The 20,638-nt window shown below is 36.8% G+C and overlaps 2 protein-coding genes across 23 annotated transcripts in view; one reads left to right on the top strand and one right to left on the bottom strand.

The window, feature by feature from the left end:
- Nucleotides 1-20,638, bottom strand: part of Nt5b (5' nucleotidase B) — a 178,055-nt gene that overhangs the window by 7,754 nt on the left and 149,663 nt on the right. For all 22 annotated transcript variants that reach the window (XM_073977048.1, XM_073977053.1, XM_073977049.1 and 19 more), the window contains 3 exons: nt 6,183-6,256; nt 5,903-6,116; nt 5,690-5,836 (listed from right to left, as the gene is read on the bottom strand). In XM_073977048.1, coding sequence (XP_073833149.1) covers nt 5,690-5,836; nt 5,903-6,116; nt 6,183-6,256 — 435 coding nt within the window. The remainder of the gene's footprint in view (nt 1-5,689; nt 5,837-5,902; nt 6,117-6,182; nt 6,257-20,638) is intronic.
- On the top strand, nt 15,766-18,198 carry LOC141399052 (uncharacterized). The gene is made up of 2 exons (XM_073977060.1): nt 15,766-16,141; nt 17,736-18,198. Exons 1-2 carry the CDS (start codon nt 15,886-15,888, stop codon nt 17,990-17,992), a joined length of 513 nt encoding a protein of 170 aa, XP_073833161.1. The 5' UTR covers nt 15,766-15,885; the 3' UTR covers nt 17,993-18,198.

The raw sequence follows: 20,638 nt of genomic DNA, 5'->3' as shown, positions 1-20,638 counted from the left end.
CTGTTTCCCCATTACATTTCTCACATTGTCCCCCATCATCCAATAAAGAATAAATAATCTGTTGTTTTTAAAGATTGCTGTCATTATGAAATTTGACATCCGAACATTTATTATTATCCATCATGAATAATTAATGTTGTCATGACAAGATTGGCAATGTCATTATCATTGTCAATAATACACGCACACACCCACACTCACTCATGTATCAACTTGTGGTAGGTCAAGAATTTGTACTTTTAATATATAATAGGAAGCCAAACTGGGCGTTTGTTTATTGTATTCCGATCGAAGGTCAATAGGTGGTAGCTCTTAAGAATGAAATGTCATAAATAAATATACATACATATGTACATGCCATCCTTTAAGATACATACTAAAGCCCATTCAATTGTGAATGTCATCAATTTGTGGTAATTATCCTTAAATGGGAATAAGGATATAAATTAGTAGAAAGAAAGCATAATAAGGCAGCAGGAGGCTATTTGGATGTCAGCGACAAAATTTTTGTTTGGTGAGGGCATCATAAGGTTTACTGTGGTCAAGACCATATCGGACCATAACAATGAGCTTTTAAAACAAGTGAAAACGACGTTCCGAACTTTTTATATCCCTCATCTGATTTCAAACATTACGGTTCGATAATGTTGCAAAAACTTTAAAAATAACGAAAATCATGCGCTATTTTAAAACGTGCCCTTATACCAACAATTCTCTGCATAAATATTTTATAGCACCAACGGATCCCACGGCGGCCGGTTCTATTCACCGGATTGACTCGGAGGAATCTTCGACCAGAGGCCGTCACCTCAACAATTATGTGTTTGTGTTCGTGTATTTTTTTTCACCATGGGAGTGGCAATTTATCCCGGAATGCCTGCTCCGAGCTCTTCTGGTCCGTGCCGGGATAGAGATGAACCCTGGGCCAGTATGGGTCTGTTCCGTTTGCCAGATCCGCATCCATCACATGTCAACAATGGTGAGATGTAATGGATGTATGGAATGGGTGCATTTTCGTGGGTGCTCTGGCCTTAGTAACACCCGGGATTACAGTGAAAGGTATGTTGCTGCTCGCTGCGTCAGCGCATCGCCCAGGGCGTCTTCTACGTCGTCGTCTGATTCTTCGTCGTTGTCGGAATACGAAACGCCCCCGCACTCTCCCCAACAACAACAAATGCAGCACCTAACACCACAAGTTGTTGTTCAACGGCCCGGAAATGCATCTTTCCTGCGATTCAATTGCAACGGTCTCCGCAATAAGATCAGCGAAATTGTAGATTTTATGAGTCGGAAAAACATCATGGTCGCCGCGATCCAATAAACAAAGCTCACCGCCACCTGTAGCTTGCGTTGTGATGGTTACAACGTTTTGCGGAAGCATCGCACAAGAAGCGGAGGAGGAGGACTTGTCTTCCTAATACACCAGTCTGTTCAGTACAGACCTATCTTGCTTGAGCTTGTCTCTAGTGACCTATACATGGAATGTATGGGGGTAGCAGTAAAGTGTGGTACTGCCGAGGTAGAGCTGCTTAATGTGTACATACCGCCGATGAATAGCTGTTGTGTTATTTTAACCGGCAGTTCATAGAGCACCCCGAGAGTGATAGGGCGAAGAGAAGTGTGCTGCGCCGCATAAGAAGAGCCCTTCCAGCCGCGGAGGTACCACCACAATTTACGATGAGCGATGTTGCAGATGCCATCCCAAACGCGAAATCATCCAAAGCGTTGGGCCTAGACCAAATATCGATGGTAAAGTGTCTTCAACCTATCGTTAGCCACCCATATCATACCAGAAGCCTGGAAAGTTGGCAGGGTGTTCCCGTTACTGAAGCCTGGCAAGAATGCCAGCAGAGGTGAATCGTACAGGCCGATTTCGCTCCTGTCGCCAGTAGCAAAGATCCTAGAGGCACTACTCCTCCCCACGATGAGAAGGTGTTTTTCAGTTGCCCAACATCAACATGGATTTCGGAAAATGCATAGTACTACAACAGCATTAGACGCCATATCCACACATATCAGAAGAGGACTGAACCAGAAAAGGCTGTGCGACCGAACAGTCATTGTGGCTCTTGACCTATCGAAGGCTTTCGATACCGTCAACCATGCCAAGCTGTTCGAGCATATAGAGAAGACTAATCTCCAGCCATGTTTGAAACGGTGGGTAATCAACTATATGTGCGGACGCCAGGAGGGGTGATATCTCCGGAACTGTTTAACCTCTACCTTCCTGAAATTCCACACCCTCCAGACGGTATAGAGATCGTGATGTATGCGGATGATTGTACGATCTTGGCGTCGGGTCCTATCATCGATGGCATATGTGATAGGTTAAATGTCTATATAGCTGAAAATATCCGCCGCTAGATCCACTGCTACACTGTTTACCACATGGACGACTAAAATGAGGCTCCCACTGAACATATTGGTCGATGGTGCACTTATTCCGGCCACTAACTACCCCAAAATACTGGGTGTAACGTTCGATAGTATGTTTAAGTCGTCCGCGCATGCCACAGCTATTTGCGACTGACAAAGAAACCTTGTTGACCACCTACAATGCAATAGACCGGTCTGTGGTAAGCTATGTGGCGCCAGCGTGGTCTGCAAAGGTTAGCACTACGCAGTGGAAGAGGATTCAAACCTGCCAGAATGCTGCCCTGAGGACTGCAACAGGGTGCCTCCTCATGACACCAGTGGACCGTCTTCATGAGGAGACGAATATTTTACCGGTGCGTCAACACAATAAAATGTTGTCGATGCAGTACCTGCTTGGGTGTTATCGAAGTGAGCATCCCTGTCACGATTTAATGGACAGGCTTCCTCCACCCAGGCACATCAGGAGAGATCTTCATGATCTAGAGAGAGAGATGTCCAAAGGTATAAAAGAGAACCTCTAGACCAACGAGCTTATTAGGCAGGCTTGGATAGCATTCACACTGGCATGGTTGCACAGGCTGTACAGAGATACAGTGTGAATGCCGTACTTGGAGACCACCCTCCATCCATCGCAGCAGAAGAACGCCAGCTGCCAAGGCAAACACGAGTGGTTTTATCCCAATGAAGATCCGGACGATGCAGCCGCCTCAATTCGTATTGGGGCCGAATTTACGACACGATACCCAACTCCTGTTCAGCATGTGGATTGGGACCACACGATACACTGCATTTGTTTAGCTGCCCAGCTAACCCCACTCACCTGTCTCCTGATTCCTTATGGACGCAACCAGTCCAGGTTGCAGCATTCTTGAATCTGGATACAGAGGAACCTGATAACTGAAATAATACACGAACGAACACATTTGCGTTGCTACAACAACAACAACAGCACCAACGGATATGACATTTCAGGCATTTCGGGCGAAAAATGTAGCTAAAATCTTCTATAAGAGTATATCATAACGTGGTCCTGTAAAGCTGAAATGTTTAATACAACCCCCCCCCCCAAAAAAAAAAAAAAAAAAAAAAAAAACAAAATTAATATATTGCGATTGGATAAAACGTTAAAAATTCTCAAAATCGGGAAGTAGCGTTCTATGGGGGCTATATTAAAAGGTGGACCTGTACTTACGATTCCCTGCAGAAATGTTTTTTTACCCACAATGAAGATTAAATATCAAATTAAGTCATTTCATTGGGATAATGTGGCTAAAAACCTTAAAAATTTCCAAAATCGGGAGGTATCGTTTTATGGGAGCTATATCAAAACGTGAACGTATACCTACAATCCCCTGCAGAGATGCTTTGTACCCACAACGAATACTAAATAATAAATGTCCTCTATTTCGGTTGTATAATGCGATCAAGACCTTGAAAATACCAAAAAATCGGGCGTTACCGTTCTATGGGTGCATTATCAAAATGTGGAACTACACCGACAAATAGAAAGTATTATTGAGCGTATTGGGGGACTTTTTTGTAGCCCTAACAAAGATTACATACCAAATCTCTTCTATTTCGGTGGAATAATGTGGCTAAAACTTTAAAAATACAAGAGGGCTGAGTTCAATCGACTGCTGCGTTGAAAGTTGCGGATGGTTATAGCGAATTGAGAAAAGGGTCAGTTTTTTCCCGTATTTTGAGTTTTGAGCAACTTTTGGCATATGTTTCCCCTATGTGTGGCCTGTCTTACGACATCACTTGTAGGGAAGTTTTTCATAGCTAAAATACTCAGGAAATGTAAGCCAAGATTACGCAGACCTTATGAGTGCAAGGCGAACGTGCTTACCACTGCATCTCGGTGGCACCCATCCAAATTATACAAGTAATATATATAAAATTGCGGTCTGTAATGTGTCATGGCATCTGTACCAAATCAAACAAGACAAAGCTGGATAAGTGTACAACGCGCAGCTTCAATCCTTATCACCATTCGCTAAACGCAAAGTTGAATATCAAACGTTTGAACCTCCTAGTTTAACATATAGCAGCCATAAATGCTATTAGGTTAAGGGACATGGTTCTATACTCCAGAAAGTACGGATGAGGGTGTACTGGGTTCGGACTTCTTGCGAGGAACTCGATGTCCGACGATCATATAAGTTGAATCAGAACTGAAGCGTCTTCCAAGTTTTAATTCTAGCTATTTGAAGGCCCTGCAGCTGATACAGGTGTCGACAAAAGGCGGCACAATACTGCATTGTCAAATTCGATGTGTAAAATGTAAATAAAAATAAGTTTGTAAAATCTTTTAGAACGCGGAAGAAAGAATTTTTAGAAAATCTTTTAAAAAGTGGATTTTTTAAAGCATTTTTTAGAAAAATTATTTTCCGGAATCTTAAAAATGTGGATTTTTTTTTTTTTTTCTAGAAAAATTATTTCGCGAAATCTTTTAAAATTTTTTTAGACAAAATAATTTGCGAAATCTTTTGGAATGTGGATTTTTTAAAGAATTTTTTAGACAAATTATTTAACAAATATTTTAAAATGTGGATGTTTTAAAGAATATTTTAGAAAAATCTTTTAAACGTGGATTGTTGAAAAAAAATTTTTAGAGCGTGAATTGTTTACAAAATTTTTTAGAAAAATTATTTTGCAATATCTTTTAAAAAGTTAGAAATAGAAAAATAGTTCTTCAAAATTTGTTAGAACACGGATTTTTTAAAGAAAATTTTTAATTTTATATTTTTATAAAATTATTTTTTTTTTTGGAAATTAATTTTATAAGGTCTTCTAATCGTGGATTTTGTATAGATTAATTTTATAAAATTAACTTTTTTAGGTTCTCCTAAACATGGATTTTTTTTAGAATAAAATACTATTTCAGTGTCTTCTAAACGTAGATTTTTAAATTTTTTATTTTTGCCTTATTAAGGCGAAGGCCATTTATAGTGATATTTAATTAATTCTCTTTCGAGTTGAGCTGTTAGGTCTTTAGAGATACATTGAAAAATTAGGAGTCTACCGAAGTCCCACGCATCCAACCATTACACTAGGTTTCACGGGTGGTAAAGCCGATCTTCAGGTGTATTAGGATGTTGTTGTTGTGGCAGACGAAGGCAAAGCTTGGAAACTAGTATATATATCGCACTTCATTAGATAAATGTATATGCGAAATTATGTCAGTTAATTGAAACTCCAAACTTTTCCTATAGTCCTGCTTGGTAATTTCCAACTATAGGAAAAGTTTTGAGTTTCAATTAACTGACATAATTTCGCATATACATATTTGTATTAACGTATGTTTACTTACTCTGTATATTCCGAGCTATTTGTAAAGAAGTCCACTAGGCAGGCCAACAAATAAGTTTCCGGTAAATTGAATAATGTATTCAAGACATAAACACGCGATTCATCTAATTTCAAAAACTTATTTGGATACAATTCATAGACTTGGGAGCTGAAACAGAACAACGATAAATTAGTATCACAAAATATATAAAAAACAATTTCATTTTCAACTTACTGTTTCAAAAATTCAAAACCGTGAACACAAACCAAAATATTGCCATAGGCATCTACCTTCAAGAGATTACCATATAAAGTATCAAACCATAAACCTCTAATGGGGAATGATGGATCATATTCGAATTGCATTATCTCTTTGGGATAACCCATGCTGACCAGGCGTTCCTTGACCAAATCGAAACCCAGCTGTTCATATTGTGGCGATTTGTATTCTGTAAAAAGGAGGGATGGATGGAAGTTAGTATGATGGTGGTTATTTGTTTTTGCTTTAAACCTACCTGCCAATGTGTAATCCATATCGAAGCCATAGAATTTAATGTTTTCCAAATGCAAGGATCTATTGACAAAGATTCTGGAAAGAGAAAGAGGTGGGAAAAAGGGAATTAGTAAAAAATTTGTAATAGATTTTTAAAAACATATCAAGAGTATAAAAAATTAATATACATATGTATTTTTCAAATATGATATAATGGGTTATATACTGTCACCGATTTATAAAATAATTTACACATTTTTAAAATAACTTCAACTGCTTCAGTTCGTCTATAAAGACTGACTTCAGCTGGTCTATAAAAACTCCGTCAAGCTGGTCTATAAAGACCACCTTCTTCAGCTGGTCTATAAAAACCACCTTCAGCTGGTCTATAAAGACCACCTTTAGCTGGTCTATAAAGACCACCTTTAGCTGGTCTATAAAGACCACCTTTAGCTGGTCCATAAAGACCACCTTTAGCTGGTCTATAAAGACAAACTCCACCTTCAGCTGGTCTATAAAGACCAACTCCACCTTCAGCTGGTCTATAAAGACCAACTCCACCTTCAGCTGGTCTATAAAGACCAACTTCAGCTGGTCTATAAGGACCACCCTCAGCTGGTCTATAAGGACCACCTTCAGCTGGTCTATAAAAAACTCCCTTAAGCTGGTCTATAAAAAACTCCCTTAAGCTGGTCTATAAAAAACTCCCTTAAGCTGGTCTATAAAAAACTCCCTTAAGCTGGTCTATAAAAATCTCCCTTAAGCTGGTCTATAAAGACCACCTTTAGCTGGTCTATAAAGACCACCTTTAGCTGGTCTATAAAGACCACCTTTAGCTGGTCTATAAAGACCACCTTTAGCTGGTCTATAAAGACCACCTTTAGCTGGTCCATAAAGACCACCCTTAGCTGGTCTATAAAGACAAACTCCACCTTCAGCTGGTCTATAAAGACCAACTCCACCTTCAGCTGGTCTGTAAAGACCACCTTTAGCTGGTCTATAAAGACCACCTTTAGCTGGTCTATAAAGACCACCTTTAGCTGGTCTATAAAGACCACCTTTAGCTGGTCTATAAAGACCACCTTTAGCTGGTCTATAAAGACCACCTTTAGCTGGTCTATAAAAACCACCTTCAGCTGGTCTATAAAGACCACCTTTAGCTGGTCTATAAAAACCACCTTCAGCTGGTCTATAAAGACCACCTTTAGCTGGTCTATAAAGACCACCTTTAGCTGGTCTATAAAGTCCACCTTTAGCTGGTCTATAAAGACCACCTTTAGCTGGTCTATAAAGACCACCTTTAGCTGGTCTATAAAGACCACCTTTAGCTGGTCCATAAAGACCACCCTTAGCTGGTCTATAAAGACCACCCTTAGCTGGTCTATAAAGACAAACTCCACCTTCAGCTGGTCTATAAAGACCAACTCCACCTTCAGCTGGTCTATAAAGACCAACTCCACCTTCAGCTGGTCTATAAAGACCACCTTTAGCTGGTCTATAAAGACCACCTTTAGCTGGTCTATAAAGACCACCTTTAGCTGGTCTATAAAGACCACCTTTAGCTGGTCTATAAAAACCACCTTCAGTTGGTCTATAAAGACCACCTTTAGCTGGTCTATAAAGACCACCTTTAGCTGGTCTATAAAGACCACCTTTAGCTGGTCTATAAAGACCATTTTCAGCTGGTCTATAAAGACCACCTTTAGCTGGTCTATAAAGACCACCTTTAGCTGGTCTATAAAGACCACCTTTAGCTGGTCTATAAAGACCACCTTCAGCTATAAAGACCACCTTCAACTGGCCTATAAAGGCGACCTTCAGCTGGTCTATAAAGACCACCTTCAACTGGCCTATAAAGGCGACCTTCAGCTGGTCTCTAAAGACCACCTTCAACTGGCCTATAAAGGCGACCTTCAGCTGGTCTATAAAGACCACCTTCAACTGGCCTATAAAGGCGACCTTCAGCTGGTCTATAAAGACCACCTTCTCCTGGCCTATAAAGGCGACCTTCATCTGGTCTATAAAGACCACCTTCAACTGGCCTATAAAGGCGACCTTCAGTTGGTCTATAAAGACCACCTTCAACTGGCCTATAAAGGCGACCTCCAGCTGGTCTATAAAGACCACCTTCAACTGGCCTATAAAGGCGACCTTCAGCTGGTCTATAAAGACCACCTTCAACTGGCCTATAAAGGCGACCTTCAGCTGGTCTATAAAGACCACCTCTAGCTCGTCTATTCACTTCATTTCGTCTATAATGATTCTCTTCAGTTTGTCTATAAAGATCTCCTCCTTCGGTTGGTACTGTATTTTTAATTTATAAAGGAGATTTTTAAATGGCAAAACATGAAGATTCCTGCTGGTTCTGGACTTGTGTTAAATAAATATTCCCTCCCTCCTTCGCCAAATACATTAATTTCGTTCACATTTCAAATGTATTTTTGATTTATTTATGATTTTCGCTAAGGTGGTGAGTTTATAACAAAGGGAAAGCAAAATGTGAAATTTAAAGTATACTTTTAGGCGTTTTAATGAGAAATGATGCTGTACAGTGAAAAATCATTTAAAAAACTTTGAATTTATATTAGCAGGTGGATTTTATTTTGTATTTAGATTTAAAACCTATAAAACCTTCTCCCTAAAGCTGAAAAACAGAATATTACTGCTTGAAGTATATTCCATTATTATTTTCTAATACTAATAATGGAAATAAAAGGTTCCATTATCCATAATTACCCATTCAACTGAAGACAAATGCAAATACATGTTTTGTTTGTTATTTTCATAATCAGACAATTTCATTGTTTTGATTTATTCTTATCATGACGTTTATTTGTGATTACTGCTGGAAAGGTTATCTCTGACCGAGATGAACGAACATTAAAGGCTGTAGAGAGTAGCAATGGCAGCGATGACAAGCATAATAAACAAATCAAATAATTGCAAATATTTGTAGTTTTGTACAATACTGCGGCGCATTAAGATTATATTTTAATTAAAAAAACTGGGAAGGACTAGAAATGTTTTTGAAATGAAGTGGATATTGATAATAATATATTGAGCAATTTATTAAAAGCAGCAATTGAAGTAGGTGCTCGATTTTTATTAAGATTTGTGCGTGACTGCTTCTTCATCACGAAAGTATTTAGAAAGTATGTTTGCGTATATAAGCTTTAAAGCTTTGGATTGAAAATACTTTAAAGAATATTTTTACAAGTTGCACATATTAATGTACGTATGTACATATGTATCTCCGCCATTAAATGTTTGTTTCTTGGATTGTTGCCACAATACACAGCTCCTGAATAGCCTGGCATTTAAAAGAAAAATCAGGCCAAATGTATTCGGTCGGTAGTAGTTTGTTACCACCAACAGTTAAGATAATCATCACAGATGAATAAAGATCACAGTTTCTGTGGTTGATCTCATTTAAAGCGATACCCAAACTCAACCGCAATATAGTCAGCCAGAGTAATGCAATAACAACAACACACATAAACCAGTAAAGAAGAAAAAAAAACACAGACATACCACACACTACTGCCACAAAACAAATCCTGAAGAGTGAATAAATAAACACAGTACCACCACACAATACCCTCTGTGTGATACCAGCCAGGCATTGTAAATTTATAACAGATTTCATAAAGTCATTTTTTTGAAACAAGAAAACAAAGCGAGGAAATTGTAGAACTTTTGTAAAAAACATTCCCAGTACATGAGTCCATGGCATTATATATGTATACTTGCATAACATCATACTGTGCTGCTGTGTGTTTTGAACAAAAAATATGCAGTAAGGACTCCTCAAACCCCAAAGCATTTATGCATTTCGACAAGTAATAAAGAACAATGGTATGACATGTTACGCCCCCTTTACCTCCGCAGGACACCAACGTTGTTATAAACAATAACTCAGTAATTTTGAAATTTACTTTGATTTGAAAGTAGAAATAACTGTTAGACGAAATAAATACGAAAAAAACAATGGATGTATGGTGTTGTATAAATTGGGTTAAACGGTTACATCAGCACAGGGTTCTCTTAGCGTTGAAATGTGTTTGTTTCAGGTTTCACAATAAGTATGTATGTATGTCGTAGTACCTATCAAAGTAAAACATGTAAACAAGAGTCTTTCAGACAGCTGAAATAGCAGGAATGGTAGACCTCAATGTCTTTTGAGCAGATTTCTAATTTTTTAAATAATAAGTAGAATTTTCTTAAATGAAAAAATAAGTTATGACATTTTCCAGTGTAAAATTTTAGTCGGTTGTGGGTTGGTATCATAAACCGTGGACCTAATATTCCCCCGACAGACTTTATCGTCACAGTTTAAACCAAAAATTATGAGCCTTCTTTATTATTGGACTATTATCGAAAGAATTATGGAGGTAGAAAATAGCGTTGTAACAAAGACTATTGAAAATATTAGTGCGGAAGGTATATGAATGAGTGGCTCTCAGGTAGATCCGAGTAGTGGCCTTAAATTGGATTAAATTGCAAAAGGGTTGAACATTTGTCAAGGAGGAATGGACCGACATAGTCCATCTTGTACAACGGGCGTAATCCATAGTGTACAACGGGCGATGTAAAAAGCACTCCACATACCCACGCTATAACCAATGATGTTGATATCCTTTTTACACTCAGTGAGATGAAGTGGTTGTTGTTGTTGTAACAGTGTTTTATTATTATGTTTGTGTGTTCGTTCTCCTGTGTTCAATCTGGCTCTGGGTCTATCTCCAGTTCCAGGAAAGTGGCTACTTCGACGGGATGTAACCACAGATCCACTGGAGTTAGATGAGTAGGTTTGGCGGGGCTGTTGAATAGATGCTTAGTATCGTGCCGCATACTGGGCAGATGTCTTGCACGGTGCGATCAATTCCCGCCCAATAGGAATTTAGGCAACTGCAATATCCCGCCAAAACTACTCTTGTTTGTCGTGGCAACTGACGCTCTTCAGCTGCGATAGATGGAGGATGTACGAGTAATCCGATGACTGCATTCACACAATAATTGCTTATGGTCTTGGCAACTGTGTCCGTGTGAATGCTGTTCACACCTGCCTGATATGCCTGTTGATCTAGAGGTTCTCTCCTATATTGCTGGACCTCCGTCTCTATAGCATGAATATCCTTCCTGATATGTCTGGGTGTATCGGTGGCCAGCAGATGGTGATTGGTATGGCTCTCACGGTAACACCCGAGCAAGTACTGCAACGATAGCATCTCATTATGATGTCGTACTTGAAGAATCTTTGCCTCCTCATGTAGATGGTCCACTGTAGATTTGAGGAGGCACCCTGGCGGCGTTCTGACAAATTTGAATCTTATCCCACTGCGCTTCACATAAATTCGGGGACCAAACTGGCGCCGCATAGCTTAACACAGACCGACCTATCGCTTTATACGTGGTCAACAAGGTTTCTTTATCTGCACCCCAAGTGCTGCCGGCTAGGGACTTGAGGACCTTGTTCCTACATTTCAGTTTATCGCAGATAGCCGTGGCATGCGAGGACGACGTGAAAGTGGTGTCGAATGTGACCCCTAGAATTTTGGGGCAGTTTGTGGTCGGAATTCTGCTACCATCGACCCTGATATTCAACTCTCTTCTATACTGCGCCGTCCATGTGGTGAACAGAGTGGCCGTCGATTTAGTGGCGGATATCTGCATATTCCTCGCGTGGAAAAAGGTGGTAAGATCGGTTTAATAGGAGTTCAGTCTCTCACAGATGTCATCAGAGTGGGTACCTGACGCCAGGATCGTACAATCATCTGCATACGTTACGATCTCAATGCCGTGTGGATGGGGCGGAATACAGGAAAGGTGGAGGTTAATCAGTTCCGGAGATATCACCCCTCCTTGGGGAACTCCCTTAGGGTATTCGACCGGCAGGTATATGGCGAGCGGCTGCAGCATTGATGATGTCTCGGAACGTCCTTCCCGCTACCCGAACATCAGAAGGATTGGACAATTCTCTAAAGCGGTGATTAGTGAACTCTCTGAACCTCGGCCAATCAGCTTTCCCATGATTGACGAATGTGCGGGGTTCAGAGATGATGAAATCGGGTGGTCTGCTGATGGAGACAATTATGGGGAGATGGTCTGATCGAAGGTAAATGACGGGTTTGCCAGGTGACGTCATTTGTCAGACCAGGTGACACGATGGCAAACTGTGACACGCTCCTCTAATTCTGGTAGGGGCGTCCTCATTCACCGAGCAAAACGGAGAGCTATCACTCTGCTCAGCCAGCGCTATACCCCTCTGGTCGTTTCGAGAGCCGAATGCCACATCTCATGATGTGCATTAGAGTCCCCCAGGACCAGACGACTATGACCTTCCAAAAGCGGACTAATACCAGGCTTAGATACAGTTATTTCTCGGTGGGATGTATACGTTCAGCAAATCTCTCTATCTATCGGCAGTTCCACACCTGACTGAACACACTGGTGCAAAAGGAAAGCTAATCCCCCACCTCCACATCTGGTGCGATCCTTCCTTATTAAGTTGTAACTATCACAACGTACTGAGCTGTGGTCGTTCAACATGGTTTCCTGCACCGCCGCGACCTTAATCTTCTTCCGATTTATAAATTCCACTATTTCTGTTGTTCTGTTGCTGTTGGGGGGACTGCGGGGAAGTTTCGTAATCTGATGGCGAAGGAGTTTCGTAATCTGACGACGACGACTCAGGGGGCTGAGTTCGCCCAGCATGCAGCAACATAGTCCCTTGCGTGGAAAATTCCAGAGCAACCCCTTAAAGGCACCCACTCCTGACATCTATTGCATCTCACCGAAGATTGGATATGGTGCGAATGTGAAAAACCGAGCACAAATATATTGGTCCTGGGTTTTCCTCCGTCCCGGCACGGACCAAAAGAATCCGGAGCAGACATTCCGGGATATGCTGCTTCCGGCCAGCACAGAAAAAACGAAACAAATACAAACACATGTACACTGAGGTGGCATCCGCTGGCGGGAACGCAGATGTTGTGAGGTCCCGGGTCAATACGGTACAGAGAACCCGCTGCCGTGGGATTGAGATGAAATGGCGGGGCGAGTCGCGTTTTTGACACGCATTTATTCTCTAAATGTGCCTGTCTTTGGAAATCACAGATTATCTCTTACCAATACTCAATATCGGAGCGGCTAAGATCTTGAGTTGAATTATTTATAAGGTGCTGGAGCTAATACAATTAAACTAAGTGGTTCCGAGAGGCTGGCTTCATCTGGCTCTGGGTCTATCTACAGTTGTAGCTGCAAAGGTTCAGTGTGTCGTACCGGTCTGTGCCGCATTCTGGGCAGATGTTTTGCATACAATTGTTCCCAACATCCTAGATGAGACAAGGAAGACTTCTCTCATATCAATGAGTGCACCCCGATTCATATTAGCTCAATGATATATATATATATTGCCGAGTCCGAACGGCGTGTCCTAAGACACCGCTTGTAGAGAAGTTTTACAGGCTGAAATATTCAGGAAATGTCACCAACATCACTGAGGGATGGCTGCTCCATCCCGAGTATAGTTGAGCCAAAACTACTCTGGTTTGTTGTTGTAGCAGTATTGATTTAATGCTGGGTTGAGAGCCGTTGGCCGAAACGCTTTTGGTTTCGGGTCAATCCGGTAGTGCCTTTAAATTCAATCCAAAACACTACATCAAAAGCTGTGATTTGGATCGAAAATTGAGTGCATCCTAGCTGTGTGCTGTGGAAGCAAAATGGAGTGCATTCGAGCTGCGCGCTACCTTGTAAAATTCATAAGTGAATTCATAGGAAAAGATGTACTCCAACGACACTTGTACTGTACACTTGTAGGGATTCAACTGGATCCGCGGATGCAAAATTTTTGCTGTGTCTTATTGACCGACTTAATAAATTCTTTACTGTACAGTAAAGAACTAAACATTTTCTCAAAATAGGGAGTAAAACTAATTGATTACAACTCATCTGCATGCTCTTCTTTGTCTGTGTAATTTTATCAATTAATTATTAACTATTTTTCTTGGAAAAAAGAAAAGTCGGCACCATACCCATTATTGCGCATTAAAATGAATTAAGCAAAATTAAAAGGAGATTGTTGTAATTGGAATTAAATAAAAACCCCCTTTTACAATAATGCATATTGCCACTTTCATGTGCGTTGTAATAAAATAAAGTATTCTTCCTGAATGATATTTTTAAAATCTTTGTTGCCAATAATACTTATAAAGCCTATGGACGTGCTGCAGGTCACACAATCGATTTGTGGAGTAAAAGGTCGTCCGACCATTACAATGACATTGAAATCAAAACAAAAATATCATGGCCATAAATGAAAGTGTAAATGTAAATTATGAACAGTTCGATTGATGATACCAAAGTGTCAATGATTTAATTTCATATTTTGAGGGGGAAAAAACATGGAATCGGAATACAATGAAGGTTGCTTATCAGACATGGATCGACCACAAACCAAAAAATTATAACTTGCTTATCAGGAAAAAGAGACAAATATACTGGCATTCATAATATTGGATGTGAGGGGGATTTTTTCCGTTTTCGTCAAGCAGAAGTCAAAACAAATGGAAAAAACTTGTAAACGTTGATTGGTATTTATGATGGGAGGTATTCAAAATGCTGGGATTCTTTGGGGATTTAAAAATCCTACAATTTTGGACTGGGTGGGGAAAAATATTGATATTCCAACAAGGAAAATGATATGGATTATGAAATTTATAATATAATAATTGTTCCACAACATCCCATAAGGGACAAGGAAGACTTCTCTTATGAAATGTAGAAATGTTAATTTCTTTTGCTTTTTAGATATTCCTTAAACACTTCGTTTTGTGACTTGAATAGAGTACAGTACAAGAAAAATTTAGTATTTTTAATAATCGGTCTATTTATTGGCAGTTATGACAGGGAGATTTCAAAATACTGGGGATTAAAAATCCCTCTGTTTTTGAGCGATTGGAAGAAAAGTATTAATATTCCAATAATGAAAATTATATGCAGTTTAAATTTTAAAAATTTGGATAAAAGGAGGACAGTTTATAGAGCCCAAAAACCCAAAATTCGGATATCAGAAATATTTTTTGGTAAAAAAATCGCCAAAAATTCCAAGAATGACTTGTCGAAAAAAAAAAAAATAGAAAATATGTGTCAGTTGTGTTAAGTTCTAAAATTCAAAACCCCGGGGAATTTAATCAATAAAACCGGTAGTCCAGTATTTACTACTATTTAGATATTCCTTAGCCAGAAAGTATGCAATATAGCATAAGGTTTTATATCCAAAATAACTACAATTTCGTTTGGTAACATGCATACTGTACAGTACACATTTTTAGTATTTTTTTATTTTCAAGTTTCAAATAGTTAAAAAAGACATTGCTGATACTTTAACAATGTATTTTTTAACTATTTCAAAAATCCCCCAATCCCACATTTTCATCCCTAATCCAGACAGACAAAATAGAAAATTCATGAATACTCAATAGAATCACAACAAAACTGATAAGCCTATAATAGTAGCAGCAGCAGTAGTAGCAAAAAACTCAAATCTCAGCAAAGATTAAAAACAGGTCAAAAAATATATATAAAAACACAATGACGATCTGACAACGGAATTAGTTGATTTTGAAACATTGAAACGGAAATTACAAAGAGCTCAAGTTTGCTGTTTCATTTTCTATTTAAAAAGAAAAACCCCAACCTCTAAAACAAAAACATCTTTACCAAAAATGTTCAAATTTCTATGCTTTGTGGTGCTGTTCCTGGCTTTGGGTGGCAGCCATTCAATTTCCGCCAAAAATATACCCAGTGCAACACAAGCACCGGACACCACCAACACTGTCCAGTTGCGTAATGTACAAACGATTAAGGATATACGCGCCTTCATTGCCCAACATCCAAATTTGCAATTGACACGTTTAATCAAAAAGGAACGTACCAGTCATCTACAAACTGTCAAATACACTTTGGGTAGCAGAGTTTCAGGTAAGACAATAGTTTGGGTTCCTGTTGTTGGTTGCCTCCTGCTGTTATGCCTAACAATTGATTGAATTCGTTTGGGAGGGAAATAAGGAACAATGAATCAAGTTATCTTCAAGAAGTATCTTTAAATGTGCTTGGAAGGGGAAATTGAAGAGGAATATAGACACGTTTTGTGGTTTCTTAGAAGGACAAAATTAAAATATTATAAATAGAAAATGTGAAAAGATGTTTTGAGATTGATGTTATACAATTTATGGAACAATTTCTAGTAAATTCGAGATTAATAGCACCTCAACAAGGAGTAAAAGGACAACATGTCTTTAAAAAAGGACATCGCTACATAACATCACAACAAAGGTCTAGATGTCACAGTCTGAAACTGTATTAACTTGTTAAACAAATTTAAATATTGTAACGGGATTTTTGTGAAAAAAATCAAGATCAGAATACTATGTTGTGGGATACAAATCTACAAGAAAATAAAGAGCAAAGATATTTTTAAACTATAGAATCGAATCGGATTTTAAAATATGGATTTTGATACTTCAAAGTGTCAAACTCAAATAAGAAAAGTAAAGTTAAAAGTTAGACAAGCAGGACAGTTCCGTTTTTGTGATTCATCGTTTAAGTTCCAGGTCCACATTGCTACAAAACATTACATTAATACAACGGTCGTCTTCATCCCAGTATTCATAATCCAAAAAAACCTTTTTCCCGAATCCGAATACATTGTTCTGTCCTTTTGCTAAAAAACGGTAGTTCAGAATTTACCATTATTTAGATATTCCTTAGCCGAAAAGTATGCAATATTTCTCCTGTTTAATATCCAAGACAACTACCATTGCGTTTGGTAACATGAATACGGTACAGTACAATACATATGTTTCATACCCTCCACCATAATATGGAGGGTATATTAAGTTTGTCATCCCGTTTGTAACTCATCGAAATAATTATTTACGACCCTATAAAGTACATATATTCTTGATCAGCGTAAAATTCTAAGTCGATTTAGCGATGTCCGTCCTTCCGTCTGTTGTAATCACGCTATCTTCCGAACTTATCGAGGTACAATGCTGAAATTTTGTACACATGTGTTTTTGGTCTGAACTTAGATCAAGTTCGAAGATGGGCTATATCGGCCAACGTTTTGGTATAGCCCCCATATAACGGTACCGGCCGATTTCAGATATTTTTACGGTTTTAGCCACATTTTCAGACCAAATTAGCTATAATTTAACGGTTAGGGTTCCCAGTGATCAAGAAACTTCTCCAGCCAAACTTATGTTAAGATCAACCTTTCAGCGGTGGCCCAATTTTATTGTTCCTCAATTTTGTAAGTATGTATTTCAGATATGAGTAAATTTACTATGAGGTAGCTGTTCGTCACATCCATTCGGAATTGGTGATTAGTAGTCTAACTAGTCTGAACATAAAATAGCATCGACCTGCACTCTTTGAAACGAGACAAGTTTCCGCTTGTTTCTTCTTTTTTATAAAAATCTCTTTTTAAACATCCTCTTTAAATATTGCCTTAGTAAACATAAAATGTAACTTCCTTTTCTAATGCAATTATTTTTTATTTTTCTTTACCCAGGCGATCGTTTGGTTGCTCAATACGGTGACACTACCTATTATCCAGCTAAAAAGGATGTGACCACACAAGTAACCTATCCTCAAACAGGTACCGGTAGTTTGGTTACTTCTGTAGAAATTCATTGTCTGCAGGATGACAATGCGGGCAATGCTTATGTGGTGGCCGGTGGTATTGGACAACGTTTCATCTCCATTGTTATGGAGGCAACACAAACGGAACGTTTCACCTATAACATTCATGTCTATGGCAAGGATTAAGGAGTGCATATGCATTGTGTGTTTTTTTGTGTATAGCCATGAGGAAAGGATATGTTTTGAGATATGCAGAGGATATGCAGCAGCAAGTGTAAATTAAAAATATTTTATTGTATGTTTCGAAGAAGTTTTTATTGTTGTATAAAATTAAATAAATTGTTTGAAAAAAAAAAAACAACAAAATAAAATAAAATGCAAATTGTGTGTTATGTTGGATATGAGATTTTTATTTGTTGAACAGGTATTGTTTCAATGGAAATTTTTGTGCTCAACAAAAGTTTTTAATTAGAGGACATGAATGGAAGTAAATTGTGGAAAAAATTGAATTTTTTAAATACTGACTGACACTGACAAGAGAACCATAAACGTGGGTTTTTACAAAATTATTTTTTCAAAGACCAAGAGAGCCATAAACGTGGATTTTTATGTTTTTTTCAGAGACGTGGATTTTTAAAAATTAATTTTTCAAAGACGTGGATTTTTAAAAATCAATTTTTCAAAGACGTGGATTTTTAAAAATCAATTTTTCAAAGACGTGGATTTTTAAAAATCAATTTTTCAAAGACGTGGATTTTTAAAAAACAATTTTTAAAAATCAATTTTTCAAAGACGTGGATTTTTAAAAAACAATTTTTAAAAATCAATTTTTCAAAGACGTGGATTTTTAAAAAACAATTTTTAAAAATCAATTTTTCAAAGACGTTTTTTAAAAAAATTTCAAAGACGGTTTTTTAAAAAAATATTTTTTTAATACGTGGACTTTTAAAAATTATTTTTTAAAGACCAACAAAGCCAAAAACTTTTTCCAAGACATGGATTTTTAAAAATGATTTTTTCAAAGACGTGGATTTTTAAAAATTAATTTTTCAAAGACGTGCATTTTTAAAATTAAATTATTTTTTCAAAGACGTGGATTTTTAAAAATAAATTTTTTAAAGACGTTTAAAAAAAAAAAACAAAGACGGTTTTTAAAAAAATATTTTTTTTAATACGTGGACTTTTAAAAATTATTTTTTAAAGACCAACAGATCCAAAAACTTTTTTCCAAGACATGGATTTTTAAAAATGATTTTTTCAAAGACGTAGATTTTTAAAAAATAATTTTTCAAAGACGTGGATTTTTAAAAATTAATTTTTCAAAGACGTGGATTTTTAGAAATTAAATTTTCAAAGACTTGAATGTTGAAAAATAAATTTTTCAAAGGCTTGGATTTTTAAAAATTAAATTTTCAAAGGCTTGGTTTTTTAAAAATTAATTTTTCAAAGACGTGGATTTTTAAAAATTAATTTTTCAAAGACGTGGATTTTTAAAAATCAATTTTTCAAAGACGTGGATTTTTAAAAATCAATTTTTCAAAATCGTTTTTTAAAAATCAATTTTTCAAAGACGTTTAAAAAAAAAATTTACAAAGACGGTTTTTAAAAAAATATTTTTTTAATACGTGGACTTTTAAAAATTATTTTTCAAAGACGTTGATTTTTAGAAATTAATTTTTCAAAGACGTGGACTTTTAAAAATTAAATTTTCAAAGACTTGGATTTTTAAAAACTATTTTTTCAAAGACCAACGTGGATTTTTAAAAATTAATTCTTCAAAGACCAACGTGGATTTTTAAAAATGGTTTTTTTCAAAGACCAACGTGGATTTTTAAAAAATATTTTTTCAAAGACCAACGTGGATTTTTAAAAATAATTTTTTCAAAGACCAACGTTGATTTTTAAAAATTATTTCTTCAAAGACCAACGTTGATTTTTAAAAATTATTTTTTCAAAGACCAACGTGGATTTTTAAAAAATAATTTTTTCAAAGACCAACGTGGATTTTTTAAAATTATTTTTTCAAAGACCAACGTGGATTTTTAAAAATTATTTTTTCAAAGACCAACGTGGATTTTTAAAAAATAATTTTTTAAAGACCAACGTGGATTTTTTAAAATTATTTTTTCAAAGACCAACGTGGATTTTTTAAAATTATTTTTTCAAAGACGTGGATCTTTAAACATTATTTTTTCAAAGACCAACGTTGATTTTTAAAAATTATTTTTTCAAAGACCAACATGGCTATTTAAAAATTATTTTTTCAAAGACCAACGTTGATTTTTAAAAATTATTTTTTCAAAGACCAACGTGGATTTTTAAAAATTATTTTTTCAAAGACCAAAGTGGATTTTTAAAAATTATTTTTTCAAAGACCAACGTGGATTTTTAAAAATTATTTTTTTAAAAAACCTACGTGGATTTTTAAAAATTATTTTTTCAAAGACCAACTTGGATTTTTATAAATTATTTTTTCAAAGACCAACTTGGATTTTTATAAATTATTTCTTCAAAGACCAACTTGGATTTTTATAAATTATTTTTTCAAAGACCAACGTGGATTTTTAAAAATTATTTTTTCAAAGACCAACGTGGATTTTTAAAAATTATTTTTTCAAAGACCAACGTGGATTTTTAAAAATTATTTTTTCAAAGACCAACGTGGATTTTTAAAAATTATTTTTTCAAAGACCAACGTGGATTTTTAAAAATGATTTTTTTCAAAGACCAACGTGGATTTTTAAAAAATATTTTTTCAAAGACCAACGTGGATTTTTAAAAATTATTTTTTCAAAGACCAACTTGGATTTTTAAAATTTATTTTTTCAAAGA

This window comes from Musca autumnalis, unplaced genomic scaffold (assembly GCF_047663935.1).
Source record: "Musca autumnalis isolate F117 unplaced genomic scaffold, ASM4766393v1 scaffold_3, whole genome shotgun sequence".
In the NCBI taxonomy this organism is placed as follows: Eukaryota; Metazoa; Arthropoda; class Insecta; order Diptera; family Muscidae; genus Musca; species Musca autumnalis.
Note: the sequence above shows the minus strand (reverse complement) of the source record. Positions and strands in the feature narration are given on the sequence as shown.